This window comes from Thunnus maccoyii, chromosome 22 (genome assembly GCF_910596095.1).
Source record: "Thunnus maccoyii chromosome 22, fThuMac1.1, whole genome shotgun sequence".
Taxonomy (NCBI): domain Eukaryota; kingdom Metazoa; phylum Chordata; class Actinopteri; order Scombriformes; family Scombridae; genus Thunnus; species Thunnus maccoyii.
In genome coordinates, this window is record NC_056554.1 from 13673011 (window position 1) to 13691960 (window position 18950).

At 40.2% G+C, this 18950-nt stretch overlaps 1 protein-coding gene across 5 annotated transcripts in view; it reads left to right on the plus strand.

The window, feature by feature from the left end:
- arap2 (ArfGAP with RhoGAP domain, ankyrin repeat and PH domain 2) overlaps nucleotides 1-18950 on the plus strand; it is a 137596-nt gene that overhangs the window by 20045 nt on the left and 98601 nt on the right. For all 5 annotated transcript variants that reach the window (XM_042400807.1, XM_042400808.1, XM_042400809.1 and 2 more), the window contains 2 exons: nucleotides 343-463; nucleotides 12282-12472. In XM_042400807.1, the coding sequence (XP_042256741.1) occupies nucleotides 343-463; nucleotides 12282-12472 (312 nt within the window). The remainder of the gene's footprint in view (nucleotides 1-342; nucleotides 464-12281; nucleotides 12473-18950) is intronic.

Sequence of the window (18950 nt, forward strand, 5' to 3'; positions counted from 1 at the left end):
CATTTATTAAAGTTATTGCTTGAAAGGGAACAGGGAAGCTATTACTGCAAATAAATTTGACACTGTATTGATGGGTTATGGCTCTGGTTTGATGAGGATGTCTGTCAGTGGTGTTTCAAACTGAGCGACTATCCTAGCCGACGGTAATACAGCACAAAATTACACATCTATTGATGCAAACAATGCGTTGACACTCTCATGTCAAGTAATTGTGGGTCTACAGATGCAGATAATAGGAATAAGCAGCAATTCAGTAACGTTATTAGCATGCATGGTGCTGTGCGACTGTCTGCTTGTGTTTATATGCCTATTTAGTGTGTGTTTATTTGTGTCTCTGTTTAGGAGATGTATTCCAAAGGTATGATCCTGGCCAGCGGCATCAGACAGGTGCGAGGATTGGGCGACAACAAGTTTGAGGTAGTCACCACCCTTCGGACCTTCATTTTCCGGGCTGATAGAGAAGGTAGAAGAAGTGCATCTTTTAATTTTTTCTGTTTCCCTCTCCCTCATCTGTATTTTTCAGTCACTTATCAGCTACTAACTCTGTTCTTTCTGCTTGTCAGTCTGCCTCTCTCGCTCTGACCATCCGATTCCCTGTCTAGCCTTGTTTTTCTCTCTCGCTCTCCCCCTGTATCTCCGCCTCTTTCTGTCCTTTCCCTCTCCCCCCTCCCTTCCTGTCCGTCTCTTTTTCATTCTTACCTCACTCTCTCTAAATGTCTCTGTGGTGATCTTTTGTCTCACTTCTTTCTCTCTTCTTGTCTCTCTTTCTCCACATGTATTTCTCTCTCTGCCATTTCATTTAATCTTTGATTTCGATTTTGCACTGCTCCCCTCTGAAAGGAAAAGTTGAACATTTTGTGAAATTTGCTTACCTTCCCTGAATGAGATGAGAAGATTGATACCACTCTCATGTTTGTATGATAAATATGAAGGTACCTCCACCAGCCTGTTAGCTTAGCTTTGCACAAAGACTGGAAACAGAGGGGAACAGCTAGCTTGTCTCTGTCCAAAAGTAACAAATCCACCCATTAGCACCTCTAAAGCTCAGTTACGTTACATCTTCTTTGGTTAATCTGTACAGTCTCTATTTAATGTTTGTACGTTAAGTACAGAGCTGTAGTCAGGACACAGTTAGCCTAGCTTAGCACATGAAGAGTGGACTAAAACAGCTAGCCCTGCTCCATCCAAAAATACACCCACCAGCACTTCTGAAACTAGCTAGCTAACATAATGTAGCTCATGTGTTTAGCATGGACATAAACAGACATATGAAACTGCTAATTTTTGGTTTTAGGGGAAGTTACACAGTGGGAAACACAAACTTTTACCATCCTGCTTGTACAGAAACCAAAACCTGTGCTTACTGACCATATTTGGCAACTTGCACAATAGCCAGAGATGCTGCACAGTTTGTCAAACTATAGCTCCATTACAAAACTCTCTCTAAAATCTTTATATCTATGTACAGTTAAAATACTACATTGTGTAGACAGATTTAGAGTTGTTCGTAGACATTTTTTTAAAACTGTAAACAGTATTAGGTTAGCTGTTTCCGCCGTCTTTGTGCTAAGCTAGGCTAAACACGCCTTGACTTCAGCTCAGTAGTTACCACATAGATGTGAGATTGATATTGATCTTCTCATCTTACTCTCAGATAGAAAGCCAGTAAGTGTATTTCTCAAACTGTTGAACTGTTTTCCCTCATTATTTTCTAGTAAATGCTTTATAAATATGCTCAGGGAGATCTCAGTGAAAGTAATGACTTCATATCCCTGTCTGAAGCTACATTATTAAGTCAGTCTAAAATGATAGAATATGTAAAAAAAAGAAGAGCAAACCTCGAATCTCAGGAACTGTCCTTTTTAATAGTCCTTCCTCCAGTGTCTCTTCTTCTCCTCTGTCAGACAAAACGGAGTAAGAGTTGTCTCTGCTTATCGTATTTCAGCTGGAAGCTTTGTCTGTGTCGGCCTTAATGAGAGGGGAAAGAGACACTTTCCGCACCTTACCTCCTGCCTGCTTGATGGCAGTCTATTAGGCAGCTCAGGTCAAACTGCTGATTCACTAATCAAGGGTTCATTTCTGGGGTCAGATGCCGGCCGCACTCCGATTCATTTGAACGACTGAGATCAGAGAAATTGAGTTTTGCATGGTTATGACTCATTGTGTGGTACAATGTGGATATTAGGAACATTGTAAAACTGAAAGGTTTATTGACCAGATCATTGAGACCTCAGTCAGAGTTATTGACATATTGACATCTGTTGAGCTAGAAATAGAATAATCATTATTTGACCTACTCATCATCGGTATTGAGCATCTGCTTATCGCTGATAGGTTCAGCTGGTCATTTTATGCTTGATGCTCAACTAGAAATAACACTCCAGATGTTGTGCCTCATTAGTCAGTGTAAGCTGGTGGTCTAATTGTCATAGAAGCAAGCTTGTGAACAGAAAAAATACCTCAAATTCCAGCTGTATAAGTCTGAATAAGACACGCTTCAAACAATGTTGAGCAAGACACTTGACGGTCAAGTGCTCGAGCTGCTTTTATGGACAAACTCAGTGGTCTACACCATGTCAGAAGCATTCTGACTGTACTTTGTTCACTTATTCACTCTTGGCCATTCATATCAATGTCTGTCATGTGTTATTATTAATGTAAAGAAGCATTGTGCCATCTGAGGTTCACAGCTATATAAAAGAATATACTGGAAAGCTACAGTCACAGAAGTTCATGCCAGTTCATGCTGTGATAGTACAAAAGTAACACTGATTTGACGCTTAAACCTGGATTAATTGTTTTCTTGCCCCTTAGGGGTACCACAACGAGCTGTAAACACAGCACTGACATATAATCACCTTTATAAAGTTGATATTGCAAAGATACTGTACTAGCAGTCAGTTGTATATTTATGGAACAACATTAGCATTCACTTTGAGTTGTTTCCAATTGCCCAATAAATTTAAGTGCAATATTCACTCATTATTCTATTCACTCTCTCTCCTTTAGTTCTGCTTTGGTCTTCACCAACTCCTAAAGGAAATATCAGGCTCTCTAGCAACTAAAGGCTCCACAAAGTTAAACCTTTAGTAACTTTAGTAACTTTTTGTCTTGGCCATTTGGTGCTGGGAAGGTAGTGTACAGTTGGTTTATTAGAGCTCTCTGGTGAAAACAGCTGCCTCTGGCTGCAGTAAAAGGGGCTGAGTGTTATTCAAAAGCACCAGTTGAAAAATCAAAACAATGTGCTGAAAGACATTAAAACGCTCTGGAAAGCTGAAAGAAAACTGCAGCGTCAGGTAATAATTCTCTGTGGATTCTCACCAGGAGCGACACCTTTCAAATTACATGTAGTTATTTTTATCATTTACTAATGGGAACATAAAAGTATTGATTAGTGCAGCTTTAACTAAAGTGGGAGTTATTTTGTAGCTAATAGTTGAAGGTTAGCAAAGCTCTGCTATGTATGCTAGATCAAAGAAGACATGAAAAGACTTGTTAGAAACAATTAACTAACATTTTGAAAGTACTTCCGTGTTTGTACTCGAGCATCAACAACAGTCACTTAAAATTCCACATATATATAGGTTTAAAATATACTTTACCTGCCATTAATTTTGTTTGTAGTCATATTTTCAGAAATTAGTGTTGAATATTCACAACATCTTTTTCTGCCATTTGAGACGACAGCAGAGGGACTTGATACAAGCTTGGTTGATAACCTTGGACCCACTGAATTGTTCCAGAATTCAGAATCAGCCATTGTTTTGTGGAAATGATTTTGCAATACGCAACAGTAATGGTCTTTTCTCTGTAGTAATAACTATCCCCATGCATACTGTTTTGGTCAGTTGCACTTTCAATTAGTTTTAACTGCTCCCTCTATTATATGATACCTCTACTCCATTCTAAATAGGGGGAAAACCTTTAATCTCTTGGTTTTTTAATTATGTTTTGGGCATTTCATGCCTGTATTAGATAGAGCCAGTAGAGAGATGACAAGAAACGAGGAAGGAAGATATGCAACAAAGGTCCCCAGCTGGGTATTGAACTTGGGGGCGTTGCTGTTTTATGGTTGGCCACTTAACCCCAAAGCCACAGGAGCGACCCCAAAAACCTGTAATCTCTTAAGTGTTAAACCAAATAATTTATGTGTAACACTTGAGGTCACATACTATAACAGTTCATCAGCTTATTTATACACTAAATGAAGGCCTCATTTCATGCTTGTGTGTAGGTCAGCAGCCATTTTTGTGATGGCATACAACACAATAACTACTGTATATTGTGTGGTGGGAAAATACAATTTGTATTCTTTATTATGAGCTAAAATATAAACATTTGAATTGGATCTCTTTTACAAACAATTTCACCATCACCACCGGTTTAAAAAAAAAAATAAAGCCAACAGCTTGCCCTTCAAACTGTTTTCATTAATTTATTTATTTTTCACCACACTGAGTACTGAGCATCAGTGATCTCTCCTCTCCCTGTTGATTCAGTGCATCATCATATCGATGACTGCCAGCTTTTTTTGTCCGTTTATGAGTCGCGGGTGCTCAGCGGCATCATTTATCACACTGTCGGCTAGCTGATCGTCATACGTCACACTCAGCCGTTCTGACAAGAGCTGGAGGTGGATGGGGGGGAGGGGTGGTGGAGGAGGCTGTCTGATTTGGAGGTGGCCTCTAACTGCCTCGGATCTGTGGGAAGCCTCTCGCAGAGGTGGCTCCGCCGTCAGAAGGAAGGGTCGGGCGGAGAGATGCAGAGGGAAAGAGAAGGAGAAAACTTGGCCTCATCACCTCATGCATCTTTAAACAGGCCCACTCGCCTTGTAGCGGAGAGTCATCAATCTTTGGGGAAACACACGAGAAAAGAGGGAGACATGAGGAGACAGAGGGAAAGAGAAGGAGTAGGTTAGTGAAGTGGAGTTAAGGAGCCACTGGGCTGATGCAGTAAGGGTGAGAGGGGGAGAAAATGATGGAGTGATGGTCAGAGGAGTGTGTGAGAGTGTTAAAGGCATCGAAGAGGGACAGAAAAAACGCAGGATGGGCGCAACAAGGGGAGGAAGGGATTAAACGAGGGAATAACAGGACTGGGTAGAACGAGAGAAGCAGACATGCAATCTCGGTGTGAAAAAGCAACAGAGAGGTAAAGGCAGAGACGGCAGGGGGAGATGAAAAGGGCAGAGTGAAGATGGAGAGGGGGAAAAGGAGGGGGGGAGAAGTGAGTGAATAATTGAAGGCCACCGGAGAGAGTGTGCACACAGCTGTCGGCTGATTCTCCACTTGGTCCGCAGGTGGCCTCTTCCCTCAGGTACTGTCAGCTTGAGAGAGTGGAGATGGAAGGAGGAAGGAAGGCAGGCAGGCAGGCAGGCAGGCAGGGAGGGAGGCAGAGATGGAGTGAGGAAAAAGAAAAGAGCGCAAGGGAGGAGGAAGGAAGGGAGGGAGTGATGTGGAGAGTAGTGGCAGCAACGGGGGGAGAAGAAAGCAAGAAGGAAGGAGAGTTTGGCAGGAAGAGACACGGAGGAGAGTGATGGAAAGCAGTCAAGACAGACGGGGAGAGTGTTGGAGAGGTGTGGAGGGGATGCAGACAAACATGTTACAAGAGAGAAGATGGGATTTATTGTGGGGGGAAAAAAATGTTGATTTGTATTCCGATGCTTCGGCAATTGCCTTTCCACAACCCCGCTCATAACACATGTTGGATTTGTTTGAAATGACAGGAAAGAGTTAGAGAGATGTAGAGTTTAAGAACAATTAAAAGACCAGAGAGAGGATGATGGCAGAAATAAAAACTCAAGAGGACATACAGTGGTGCTTAAGTTGTTTATACAAGACATATTTCACTTTTCCATTTTGTTTTTCTTTCATTCTATTGCCCTATCTTTGCCACCATGTCTTGAGAGGAATATCTCAGGCTCTTTAGGTGCTAAATTCTCCACTGTTTTCACCAGTTTGTTGCCAACAAGCAACACAGATGAGAGTGGTGAGAGTGAATAAAGATATTAAAGTTGCAGGTTGTAAAAAACCAAAACAATGAGCTGAAAAATGTTAAATCACTCCATGGACAACTACAGACATTTTTCATCATGATTTAAGCGATTATGAGCGAACATATTTTGAACGATGAATGATACAGAATGTAAACACTGAATTATGTTTATGTATGTACTGTATGTTGGCATGACATGATTGAAAGGAGAGAAGACAAAGCAAATGGCCACAATCTCTCTACTTTATGTATTTTTTTCTCTTTCTCTTTTTTATTCCTGTTGATGGAGACTGTGTGGGCGTCCTGTAAGATCACTGTTGAGCGCAGAGTGGACCTGGCTCTCATCTCATCCACTTTCAATGAGGATTATCTGCCACTCTCCCCGTCTCTCTCTCCATGTAAAGTGGAATTGTCTTTCAAATACATGTCTATACATCCAGGATCTCTTAGCGAGTGATAATTTGGCAAGCTTCGCTGAAGGTTGATGTGCGAGACAAATGAACAAAAACATATACTCAAAACATATGCAAGACACATTCAGATGCACACATGCTACCATAACACACAGGCGGAGGTGCATGCCACTATCTGCTCTGTTTCTCTCAAGTTTCTCGCAATCCTCCCACCTCCTTCCTCTCTCCATCCCGCCCTCCTGCGTTCAGATTGACAGCTTGGGCGAAGAGGGAGAGCAGAGGGAGAAAGGAAGGCCCTGAATAAATGAACAGGCAAATAAGTGAGCACAGGACAGGTAATGGAACTCAGAAAGCACGGCGGGAACGGAACAGTAAAGCCTAGTGATGTAAAGAGGAGTCAATAATTGAGTAGGTGATTCATTATTGATGCCAGCTCTTTGTGAATTCATAAGAATCTGGGAGGTAGCCAGACCAGGAGAGTTAAAATCAGGACCAGGCAGTGGATACAGTTTTTGGGGGTTCAGGGAGGGGGGTTAAAGTGTGAAGAAATGCCCAGGGAGGAGGAACTTTTCTTCAGAAGTGGAGATGTTGGTACATATACACATGCAAGGTCAAAGAGAGGCACACGTCTGCAAAAAGGCTACAGGAGGGTCAGGAGGTCACAGTCAAGAGGCTAATTAAGGTCAGTTTAAGACAATGTCAGGTCGACAGCGGCTGCAAAATGATTGACATGTCATTGAGAACGCCACCCTCCCTCTGTCACTCAACAGAGAGAGAGCCTGTTGAGGACACACCGGCAGGTCACTGAGTGTAATGCAAGCTCAGTTGGCAGTCATTCTAATGTTAACTCATTCATGACAAGTTGAAGAATTTCAGATTTTTGAACCACGGAAAACCCAACTGAAACCTTGCATAAATACATTTTTAAGACAGTCAGACCTGATCCAAACAGATCTGAGGATAATTAGGCCGGACCCAAAATGCGGTTGACCCTAACAGACACAGAGAGATAAGACCAACACTAAAAGTGATATGATGTGCCACCAATTAACAAGCACCTGTGGTCAAAGAGAGTTGCATCTACATGTGCAATCAATAGTTCACACCTTAAAGTGAAGGGACACTCTGTGAGGTGCAAGAAAAACATTTTTTTTCTCCTGTGATGATAAAGATGCATGATCAGAAAATACTGAAAAATGTCCATTGTTTATTCCTTATGTCCTATGTGACATAAGGACCAACAGTCAAAACCCCAAAGATATTTGGTTTACAATGATATACAACAGAGAGAGGCAGCAAATCCTCACATTAGAGGAGCTGAACCCAGATAATTTTTTTGGCATTTTTGCTTCATTAGAATTACTGACAAATCGTTGCAGCTCTGCTTGGATTTTGAAAACCTGCAGTGTCCCCATTTGCCACAAACACATTATTAAGCCAGTTTCTGGCTTTAAATAATGTTGGTCCAGTAATTATTTTCCTTGCTTGTTTAGGGTAAAATTGGTATCTACCACCACAAGCATCTGCAACTGGAAGTAATCATCACAAAATAGCTCTCTGGCTTGTTAGAAAATATTTCATTTACCATTTTGTCTTTCTTTTTTAATGCCACAAGCTTGTCAAGAATAGACACTGATAATTAGTTATCTCTAAAGGATTTGTGTAACATATGACCTGCATTCAAATGTATTAGTTATAAGATAAATCTGTGTAGATTCATCTCAGTCATCTAGGTAGTGAGATGTCTAACAGTGTTCTTCTGTACCAGAGCACTGGACTGAGTTGTTGTTGGATCATATTCACTCCTGAGGTGTATTTGAGCGAGGCGCTGATTCCCCACCAGCTACAAGCCTTCTGTTCTTTACATGAGCTGTGGGAAGAAAAGTGAATAGACACATATTTCCATCAAGAAGATCAATAGAGTATCACAAAAACAATTACTCTCTCTACTCTTAAATTGGCATGCTTCAAGAGTGTAATTTGTTAACCTAATCCAAACATTTCCTCATGCTTCCTCAGCCCACAGTACAAAGCTAATAGTACAATTGATTTTAGTGGCATGATTTGTGTTTCGGCATTTTTCCTCTTCAGAAAAGAACTGGCACATAACAAGCGTAATAATGGATAATGAAACGGATGTGATTACACCAAGTAAAGATTCTTTACTCATTATATAGTAGAGAAAAAGTGTGACCATACACCTGTCACAATCATTGGTATCCAAAAATACCTCTCCTAAAAAAGGGCATGTGATGCCCTGCCCTGTCCGACTGCACACATTCTCTCTGCTGTTCTGACTCCATCACTCTGTCACTTTGAATATTTCAGAGAAGTGTCTGTCAATCTGTCAGTTGTTGTTTTTTTGTTTTTGGATATTGAGTTTATTGCCACTCAGGTTTTGAATAGAAGTGCATTTACTTTTCAAAAAACTTCCTTCCTTTATGATTTTTTTTTTTTTTTTTAGAAAAAAGCAGTACAAGAGATATTTTTGTTGCCTTTTCTCAAATTTGCAGGTCAATCCCAACTGATAGCTTAGATTTCATATCTGATTTTTTGATTTCCTTTTTCTTGTACTCTTTTTTTCTGTCTTGTATTGAACAGTTGCCACAGTGGGTGCTGTTGTGGACTTGTGATGTGTGTGTGTGTGTGTGTGTGTGTGTGTGTGTGTGTTTACAATCCTTTGGTATCTCTGGTGTTTCCACTTTGCAGGCTTTGATAGCACAATGTCTTGGGCGGTAGGGAAATGGGCTTTAGAGAGCCGGCTTCGTGTCTTCTTTTATGTCCGTTTGAAAAGTTGCAGAGGAAGATATCTGAGAGGCCTTTTGAGTGTACATTGTTTGAATATAAACCTGGTTGGAACATGATGCATTGTTCTGCATTTTGAGCCATTTAGCTGTGCTGTAATCCATGGTTATTTACAATAAGTCAGAGATTCAGTGTCCTGCTCAAGGACAGACAGTTTTTGTGAGGTGCCAGTTACAGAATAGTTGCTAAATCCCTCCCTCTAAACAGAGATTGCCCAATCGTATTTTAGCAACAATAAGTAGGCACCAACCATAACTAGCTTACTACCTACAGTAGTAACCTAGCATTACTTCTGAGGCCATGAGTTAGCATATTATTAACTAACTTCAACTGTCTGTTATGGCCAGAGTATTTGACTCTCTTATAATGGCAGCTATCCTAGTTAGATAGTAAACAGCATTGTGTGGCTCTATTTGTTGATTTGTCCAAAGTGTTTGACTCTGTATATCATGAACTGCTATTGCAGAGACTAAGCTGTATATGCCTTAGTTAAATGGCTCTGAATTGGTTTAAGAACTATCTATCCAGAAGAACTCAGTGTGTCTCGGTAGAAAATTATACCTCAGCCTCACTTACAGCAAACAAAGGTGTCACTCAAGGATCTATTTTAGCCCCTATCTTATTTTCTATTTTTGTAAATGACGTAGGTCATGGAATAAATCCAGCTAAGATACATTTATACGCTGATGACACAATCATTTATATGGTGGCACCCTCTTTGAATCAAGCCATAGAGCTCTTGGAAGATGCTTTTCAATCAATGCAATTCTCACTTTTAAAACTGGTCCTAAATCAAAAAAAAGACAAAATTTATGACCTTCACTTGTTCTCACTCTAAAGCAGCTGATTCCACTATCTTGACATTAGAAGGTACATGTAGAGAAAGAGTCGCCTCCTACAAATACCTAGGCATATGGCTTGATGAAAAGTTGGCCTTTAATGTGCACATTAATAGATTATACTAGGCTTTTTTCCGTTTAAAAAAAATACTTTCCATTTGAAGCCAGAAAGAAAATTGTGAAAAGCTCATTTGTATCTGTGTTAGATTATGGTGATATGATTTACATGCTTGCAACTTCATCCCTACTTAAAAAACTGGACTCTACATATCATGCTGCTTTACGTTTTGCAACAAGTGCAGGCTCACGCACTCACCATTTCATTTTTATATGAATCTTTAGGATGGTCCTTTCTGTACCATAGGAGAAAAATACCCGTTGCTATTTATTGTCAAGACATTGTTAGGTGAACTATCTACTCCAGCCTTTTATCATATCAGACCAGCAACTATAGCACTAGATCTTCTGATCAGATTCTTGTCCCCAGGGTGCACTTAGAGCTTGGTAAAATCGCTTTCTCCTTTTATGCACCTTGGGCATCAAGCAAGCTGCAAAATACCATTACCTTAGAGGCACTCCCTTCATTGAATACCTTTAAAGGTCTTTTACAAACTGCCCTAAAGAAAACATGTTGCTGTTTTATACAACTCTGACTTGAGATGGATTGTGTTATGGTTATCGATGGCATGGCCTATAAGTTTCTCTTCTTTTACTCTTTTTTCTTGTTTAGCTTTCACGTATTTTATGTGTTCTATCATGTTAAATTGTTGTGAAACTGCTTATGCTGCCGTCTTGACCAGGTCTCCCTGGAAGAAGAGATTTTGATTTATATTTTGGTTTATATTTTCCAGCCAGTGTGTTAACCGTGATAGTGCTGCATTTTCCAAACCATTGTTTGGTCCTCAAAAGTCTTATCTCTTGATGTTAAAAGTGAAAACTTATGGTTTGAAAATATGAACAAGTATGTGAGCAAAGCTGCCAAACATGGTCAGAGTTAAATAACAGTTTGATGTTTTGTCCTTATCATAATTATAGTGCGACTACCTCTAAGCTGAAATACAAGAAGAATGCTGTTTCTTTATTTCTGTGTCTTCTTCATGATCAGCAACTCATTTTCTTGCCTGATGCGCAGCTTTAGCTTCAATTTTTGTGCACCATATCATGTATGTAGCCAGCAAATGCATATGACCGCTTTACAGGGTTCTCGTTTTAAAGTTAGTCAGTCCGAAACTTAATTAAAAACTCAGCGGGACATAGCATTTTCAACCAATTCATGAGGTTAATGTTAGCTTAATTAGCTAGCTAGCTAACTGATTGAATATGCTAGGGACACTTGTCACTTCAGCCGACAAAATTGATGGTTGCCGGCTAGAAATGAGAAGTCTACTTTTGTCTATCTCTGTCTGAAATTAATACCCATAGTTTCAAACATTACTAATAATTTCAAGTAGTAAATGTGCCAGTTTTCATTGTAAACTGCATATGTACCATGCCTGTGCAAGAACGGAAAGCTGCAGGCGTAGCAACAGTAACTAACAGTAACAGTTGGTTGTTCTAACCACCAAACAACACAGTTGACATTTTTATTACATGAAATCAAAGTGATCCTCCTTCAAACAGAAATTTAACAGCTCTGTAAAATGCATTCACACCTATCTGTGACTTTGATACACTGTTTTCCAAGTTGAGATAAATTAGCGGATTCACAGAAGTGTGGCTGCGTCTCATTAAAAGCTCTATTTTTTTTTATTATATACTTCAATAAGGTGCTGTCTTTGACTCAAGTTGCCGTCACCACATCTTGCTTCAGGCTTGCAAATCTCAGAGAAGCAGCTATCTATAACTCTAATGCTAGACTTTGCACTTCTCAGCTTTGCAGGATATTCCTTTTCCAGGGGCAAAGTTAATTTTCACCAATTGTGGCTCATCGTGTGTTTCAATTACATTTCTTTTATACTTGAATTTTCTATATCAGTATGCAGTGGAGGACTAGCAGCCAAGGAGTCCATGGAACCCACTGAGGGGATGCAAAAATGATGAATTAACACTATATGTGATTCAAAGACTCTAAGATGCCCTGATCTTTCTTTGTCTAGTTCCCTTTTTCTGGCTCTTCTTGATTTCTTTCCCTCTTGCTTTCACTCTCTTTCACACTCTCATACTTGTATCCATCTGCACCATCTCTGTCTTTTTTTTCTCAGTTTCTGTCTCTCACTCATGCACGTGTCCACAGGGGAGCGCCAGGAGTGGATGGAAACTCTTCAGACGGCCATGCGCCCCCCTGCCTGCAGCTTCCAGAAGCGCTCAAGCCTCCCCCACCAGTCCTCCACAAACAAACGAGGCTTGCTGGAGCTCCGCGGTTACAAAGGCAGAGTGCTGGTGTCCCTGGCGGGGAGTAAAGTCAGGCTCTGCAAAACAGAACAGGTACTTCCAACACCACCGGGACTTCCTCTCTACAGGATGACAGCTTCCTGTTTCAAAAAGGAAGATAATAATCACAGCCTATTTGAAGCAGATGAGACAGAGATGGAAATGTATGTGAAAGAGATGGAGGTGTTCATGAATGTGTAATGCTGAAAGTAAATATATATGTGTGAAAATGCTGGAGGGTTCCCTGAGATATATTGTGCTCTATTTTTGGTGGGTAGAAGCACACGTTGGCACACAGGAACAACTGGGTGTGGCCAACTAAGTTTTGCAACTTTGTTGACCAGACATTCATGTACAATGATCGGGCTGCAGAGAAATATGGAAAATTTATTGAAAAAGAATGTGTGTATAGTTAATGTATAGTTAGTGATCCAAGTCTAGTTAATAGCAGATGACACTGGGACGATCTTCAATAATGGCCTTTCACTCATTCACCCATCAAGGCGCCAAAACACAAAAATTTGCTTTGTCTCCCAAGTGGCCACCTTTCCAGGCAGGCAGCAAACCTATAAGCATCGGCAATTGCATTTCCCCTGTTTGCTCTTTGCAGCAAATTGCTCTTTATTTTTCAGATGCAATTGCATCTTGCAATTCATGCATGCTGCTTGGCAGTACCCTGTTGGGTCACTTCTGCCACAACCACCGAAATGCTCTTATGGTTGACCAAGTGCCACTGTGGTTCACCCGTAATCCCTTTTGGTTCTCTTATGGTCATCAAAAGGGCCCTTATAGTTAGATCATTGCCACTCTAGTGTAACCTGTAGGGCAAAAATGAAGTGAATGAAATGAAAATGAACTTTCAATTTAGGTGACCTTGCCCCTCCACTGGCTCTAAATTTTACAATTTTGAGTCGTATGGTAAAAATCAAAACAGCAAATCGAGATCTTTTGACTTTTAGATCCCTAGAAATAGGCACATTTTTTTGTCCATCCAGTATTTGTGTTTTAGTCTTGTCATGCTTAATTTGTAATACACTCCAGATTCACAATGGCAATCTATGTTGATGTTCTGTGCCTTGTTTTTACTGGAATCATGATGTGCAAGTTTATTTCTGAGTTTGAGCATCGACTTTTAGTTTCAGGCAGTTTGTAGCTATAACATTAATCTTCTCAGACTGTTACAGACATGAGTGACAGGATGACAAAACTTTGGAGGATAGATATATAGCAAAGGGAAGGTTTGTTGCCACTGACAGATTGTAACTTGCATATGCAGAATTGTAATACTTCTTATTCTTCTCTTAAAGAATAGTCTGTGTTTTGTTTTTCATTGCAGTCTAATTCATTTTGAGTGACAATTTGAAATGCAGTCTCTGTAAAACTTTTAAAGAGAGACAACAAAGGAGAGTGATGTGAAGAGACAAAAGAGAGTTGCACTAAGACTAGTGTGTTATCTGCTGAAATTCATAAAGTTGAGTATTGACCGTCTGTCTATATGCGGGTGTGGCACCTATCGATGGCTGTCAGCATTCAGTTATTTTTTGTGGACACTAGCCGAAACCCACACTTGTGACTGTGCAACTGCAGTTTCACCTGAGTGAATGTGAGCTGTCAGAAGCAGACAGGTGTCACAATGTTATTAGTATGCAAGGATCCTCCAACTGCAGCGCCTCGTCCAGTCGCATTTTTATGCAAATACTTAGTGCAGAACAGCAAGACAGAGAGGGAGAGGTAGCAAGAGATGACAAAAAAACCGTTTGTTCAAAAACAAGTTGATACTCACTATTCAAAGATGACATTACTGACTCCATTTTTTTAAGGTTCACAATATTGGCAGGACAAAATATTTATACCAGTATTTCTCTGACTGAACTGGAGCCTGGGAGGGGGTGTTAAAGCTCCAACACGCTGTTTGTGTGACCCTTTAAAAACTGTGGCATTTTTCATTTGTTTAAACTCATCATTACCAAATCTCTGACATTTGCACGCAAGTTATCACATTAATGAGTGAATACATTATAGGAAGAGAGAGCCAGCTTGTTTTGAGAAGACTAAAATGTGCTCTTTGTTGTTTTCTTTTTTCCAAATGTTTTTTCAGTGTTCTTTTAATTAATATTTTTTATTTTAGCTTATATTTCCCTCCAGTGATTCAAGACTTTTAATTAAGCATTTATAAAAATAGGATTTGCCTAAATACGTACTAATGGTCTCACTTAATAACTATATATTGAGTAACACTTTCTACTATCATATATATGTTATTATTTTTTATTTTCTAGAACCAAAGTCCTGAATATATTCTGATACATACAGTATTCTGATGAACTGGACTTTTTCTAGGTATCAAAGCAGCAGGGGTTGAAATATCAGGACTTTCAGTCCCTAGTATGGGTCACGCTCTTGCCAAGAGGTAGATGAGAAGATCAATACCACTCTCATATCGCAGGATGTGACTCATCCTGCACTCAAGGGTGTTTACAAAAGTTCATCCAATCAAATGTGACTTTGGGCAAGTAGCTAGCCACACCCGTCATATAAAACCACACTTCACCTTCACTTTTGGGTCGTAGTAGCTTACAGGGCAATATGGAGAGAGATAGGAAGAGATGTATGTTGTGATATCAGTTGGCAAAAACTTTGTTTTAATTTCCAAAACAGTGTGGCTGAGGACTAATTTATTCATCTCTCCTTCATCCTCTTTCTTATCTAACAACAGGTGAGGAGGTATGTGTAGAGCCAACAGTCCTCTGTAGCTCCATTTCTCACTGCAGCTCCATGTTGCGTTAAACTCAAAGCCCCGCCCATTTTTTTAGCAGTCCAATCAAATGTGAAAGATTTGACTTAAATCCCTTTTGAAACTGTACACCGCTTAAATATTCCGTTTCACTGGGAAATGCATCAAAGTACAGAAGCTAAAGACGCTCTAACTTCCGTTTCATAGGGCCTTTAAACTTTGGACAGAGCGAGGCTAGCAGTTCCCCTCCATGCTAAGCTAAGCTAATTGCCTCCTGGCTGTACTGTGTGGTTAGGGTTTGGGTTAGATGACTCATAAACTGAGCTCCATGTCTGTTGAGTTCCCCTCAAACACACTGGTAAAGTATTAGCATTTTTACTTCATGCATAGGGGGCTCTTTTCACATGACCAAAGGGCTCAATAAGTCAGCGTAGTCCTTGAAGTAGCCTGTTAGTCTCGTTGTGTACTTTGAGTATATCCTCACAGGCTAATAGCCTACACTCTTTCTGATAAAGTGAGCTCACATCTTCTCTTAGCTATGGAATAAAGGAGAGATAAGTTTCTCTTGAGTCTTTCTTATTTGATGTCAGTCCAATTAAGCCCTGATAGTCCCTGCTCACGTAGAGAGACTGTACTCTCCGCCTACTCCTGTCCCGGTAGCAAGATATCCTATCTGAGATGGAAAGATACCTCGTAGCAGTGATACTATTTCTTAAAGTGCCTCACACGTATTTGTGTGCATATTTGATAATGCTACAGGCATTCAACTCATTTCCATCCCCCCTTGGTTCTCATTTCGTTTCACTCGCTCTTGTAGTTTTGTTGTTTGCCTTTCATTATTTTCTTCATTAGCGTGAACAAACATCTTTGCTAGAATTCTCTTTTGGGTATCACTGCATGTCAGCACATTTCCACTTCCTTGATCTGAGACAGCGGGACAAACGGAGGGAAAGAGAGAATCAGAGAGAACAAATTAATTGTATTATTTCAGCTTACAAGCTAAATCCCCGGCATAAATGCAGCAGCAGCGGCAGTGCATTTCACAGAAAGGGAAAGACGACGGCAAGTGAAAGACAAGAGACAGAAACAAAGAGAGAGGGAAGAAGAAAGATGAAGTGAAAGGGATAAAATAGAATTCCTTTATTGCACAGAGTACAACAAAATTGGGAATGGGGGGGGTGCGCTTTCAGTGCAGGGGTCGCATGAGTGAGAAACAAGCGTTGGTGGTTTGTAAGAAAGAGAGAGAGTGATGGAGAGCAAGAGCGCAGGGAGGGAGGTAGACCGTTGCCCCGTTCAAGTTCAGTGGAGTGGAGTATTTAATCTAACATGATGAACGAGCTATTGGAAACATCATCCTCCCAGCTCCTCCTTCACCACCCCTACCCCATTTCTCACGGACCGTAAGCCCTGTGATGGAGCTGTGTTTAAGGTCATTTAAACACCAAGGTAAAGAAAGTCAGAAACAGTGCACTAAGTGTGTCGACTGGTTCTTCACGCCCGACACACACACGCATACACCTTTACTCTTCCTGCCACGGGCTGCATAGGCAGAGTAGTAGACCGAGAGTAACTTGTTAAAGTCTTATCATCTAATACATCACAAATGCTCTCTGGTTTGTGTTCACTCCGGTAGCTGAGGGATTGATTGATTCTTTTTTTTTGTTGTTGAATGGATCATTTTTCTTGGTGTCATCTTGTATGTAATGTAGTTTCCCACTAAGTTAGATGAACCCAGGTTTTGAAATCTTGGTTCACAATTAGCTGAAACAAAAAAGCTTCTCTCACTTTAATTCCTACTTAAGAAAAGCTCCACATACAGTAAAGCCTTCACTGGTGGAAAAGGTAATCTATGTATATAATAATGGCAAGGCTGAGGATTTAATTAATCTCTGCTTTAATTAAAACTGCTTCTCATTTGCTCTTCTCAAGATCTTCTTTGTAACAATTAACATTATCCCAAGACTGCAAGGCTGTTTTGTAGAATTTGTGACACAAGAGTGTGTCTGCCTCCACCAAGGACCTCCTCTTATTATGCATTTGTTTCTTTTTGCATACTTGATACAACTAAAAGATACAGTTATCAGAAATCTTAAATAATGTTGTGTGTTCATTTATACTTGTATTGATAGTTTTTTTTTCTTTTTTGGCCACAACATTGCTGATGTGGCAAATGTGTTAGCTAACAGTTTTCTGTTAACACATCCAGCAGACATGGAGCAACGTTAGCATTCTTTTTAAGTTGTGTTTTTTCCCACCTGCCCCACAAACAACTCCTGAGACGAAATATATCTTTAAATGGTACTGATGTTCATTAGCTAGTTGCTAACTTTGTCTGTCTGCTGTTTGGTGCTTAGCAGGTAGCATATGTGGGTTTATCAGAATGTTTTCTCTGAAAACAGCTGCATATTGGCGCTGGAACTGAAGTTTAGCCAAAGCAGTAATTTTGAGTGTCATGAAACACAAAACGATAAGCTGAAAGATGCTAAAATGTTCCATAGAGGTGAGATGGATATGGAAAGATATAGTCTTTACTGTCCTGCAGGAAATTTGTATTCACAGCCTGTATATTCCACTCAGAAACATACAGATAGCCACACCGCAAACATACATAAACACATAACATCTGTTTTTGTTGGAAATGGCTAACATGGTAAAGAAACCAGGGGAACAGTACAGCAGGATGGGTTGGATTATGCTAGTGTAAAGCAACAACAGGAGATGAGGGGCAACAGAAAGTGCTCTGTGTTCGCAGATGATGTGGAGTCTCAGCTGGAATCGTTTATGGATATCAGTGATGTGCTGATCAAAGCTAAGTTTATTATCTAAAGTGAATCCAAGATATTTGAAGTTGTTAATCTGTTCTACTGTCTTGCAGTGGATGAAGGTGGCGATTATGAGGGGAGTGGCAGAGTCTAGCAATAATTCAAAGACAAGAGCCTACAGCCATGTTAGCAGCTCTGAGAGGCTCTACTTAAGCACACTGATGCTTTGAGCTAAATGCTAATTTCAGCATGCTAACACACTCAAAATGACCATTTTAACAGGCAGAGCCATTTTGCAGAGATAATTTTCATTATCTTAGTTTAGCATGTTAGCATACTAACATTTGCTCGTTAGCAGTGAACTCAAATTGCTGGGGCTGATGCGAATGTCATGAATTATGCAAGTATTTGGGCTCAAACCGATCAGACAAAGTCAAAATTTGATCTGGTGGTAGAGCTGGACGGAAATTCATTATGAAATGTCATTAAGAGACACTGTCCCCACAAAATTTCAGATTGTTGTTGAGATACTTCACTCAGTCCAAAATTGTGGACTGATGAGTCCTTACTTCAGTGCAAGAAATATTTTCACAGTGTATGTTTTTGTTTTTGTCTAAGATATTACACTCTGAACATGAGGTTGCTTTTTGTTCAGGCCCAAATATAAGTGTATGTATTGCTCAGGTTGTACCTCTTTCTATTCCTGTCTTTTGCCTCTGTGTATTTAACTGAATTATTTGTCTTTTACCGCCTCTATTTTTAATCCTATAATCGTCCATGGCTCCTTGCTTTCCTTGGCCTCTCTGTCTCACCGCTTGATGTTTAAAATAATCAGAAGTCTTTTGTCTCCATTGAGTGTATGCTCTTTTAAACTCACCTACCCCTCCGCTAGACGGTCTTACCCTGCATGCTTTTAGAGCAGCTTAAGTGGTTGAGTGGACATGGAACTGGAGATAGAAGTAGAGGCCGCCTCTATTTGTCTGGCTTCTTTTAGAGCAGCTCGGCACTGTGGAGTGACTGACTCACACAATAAGAG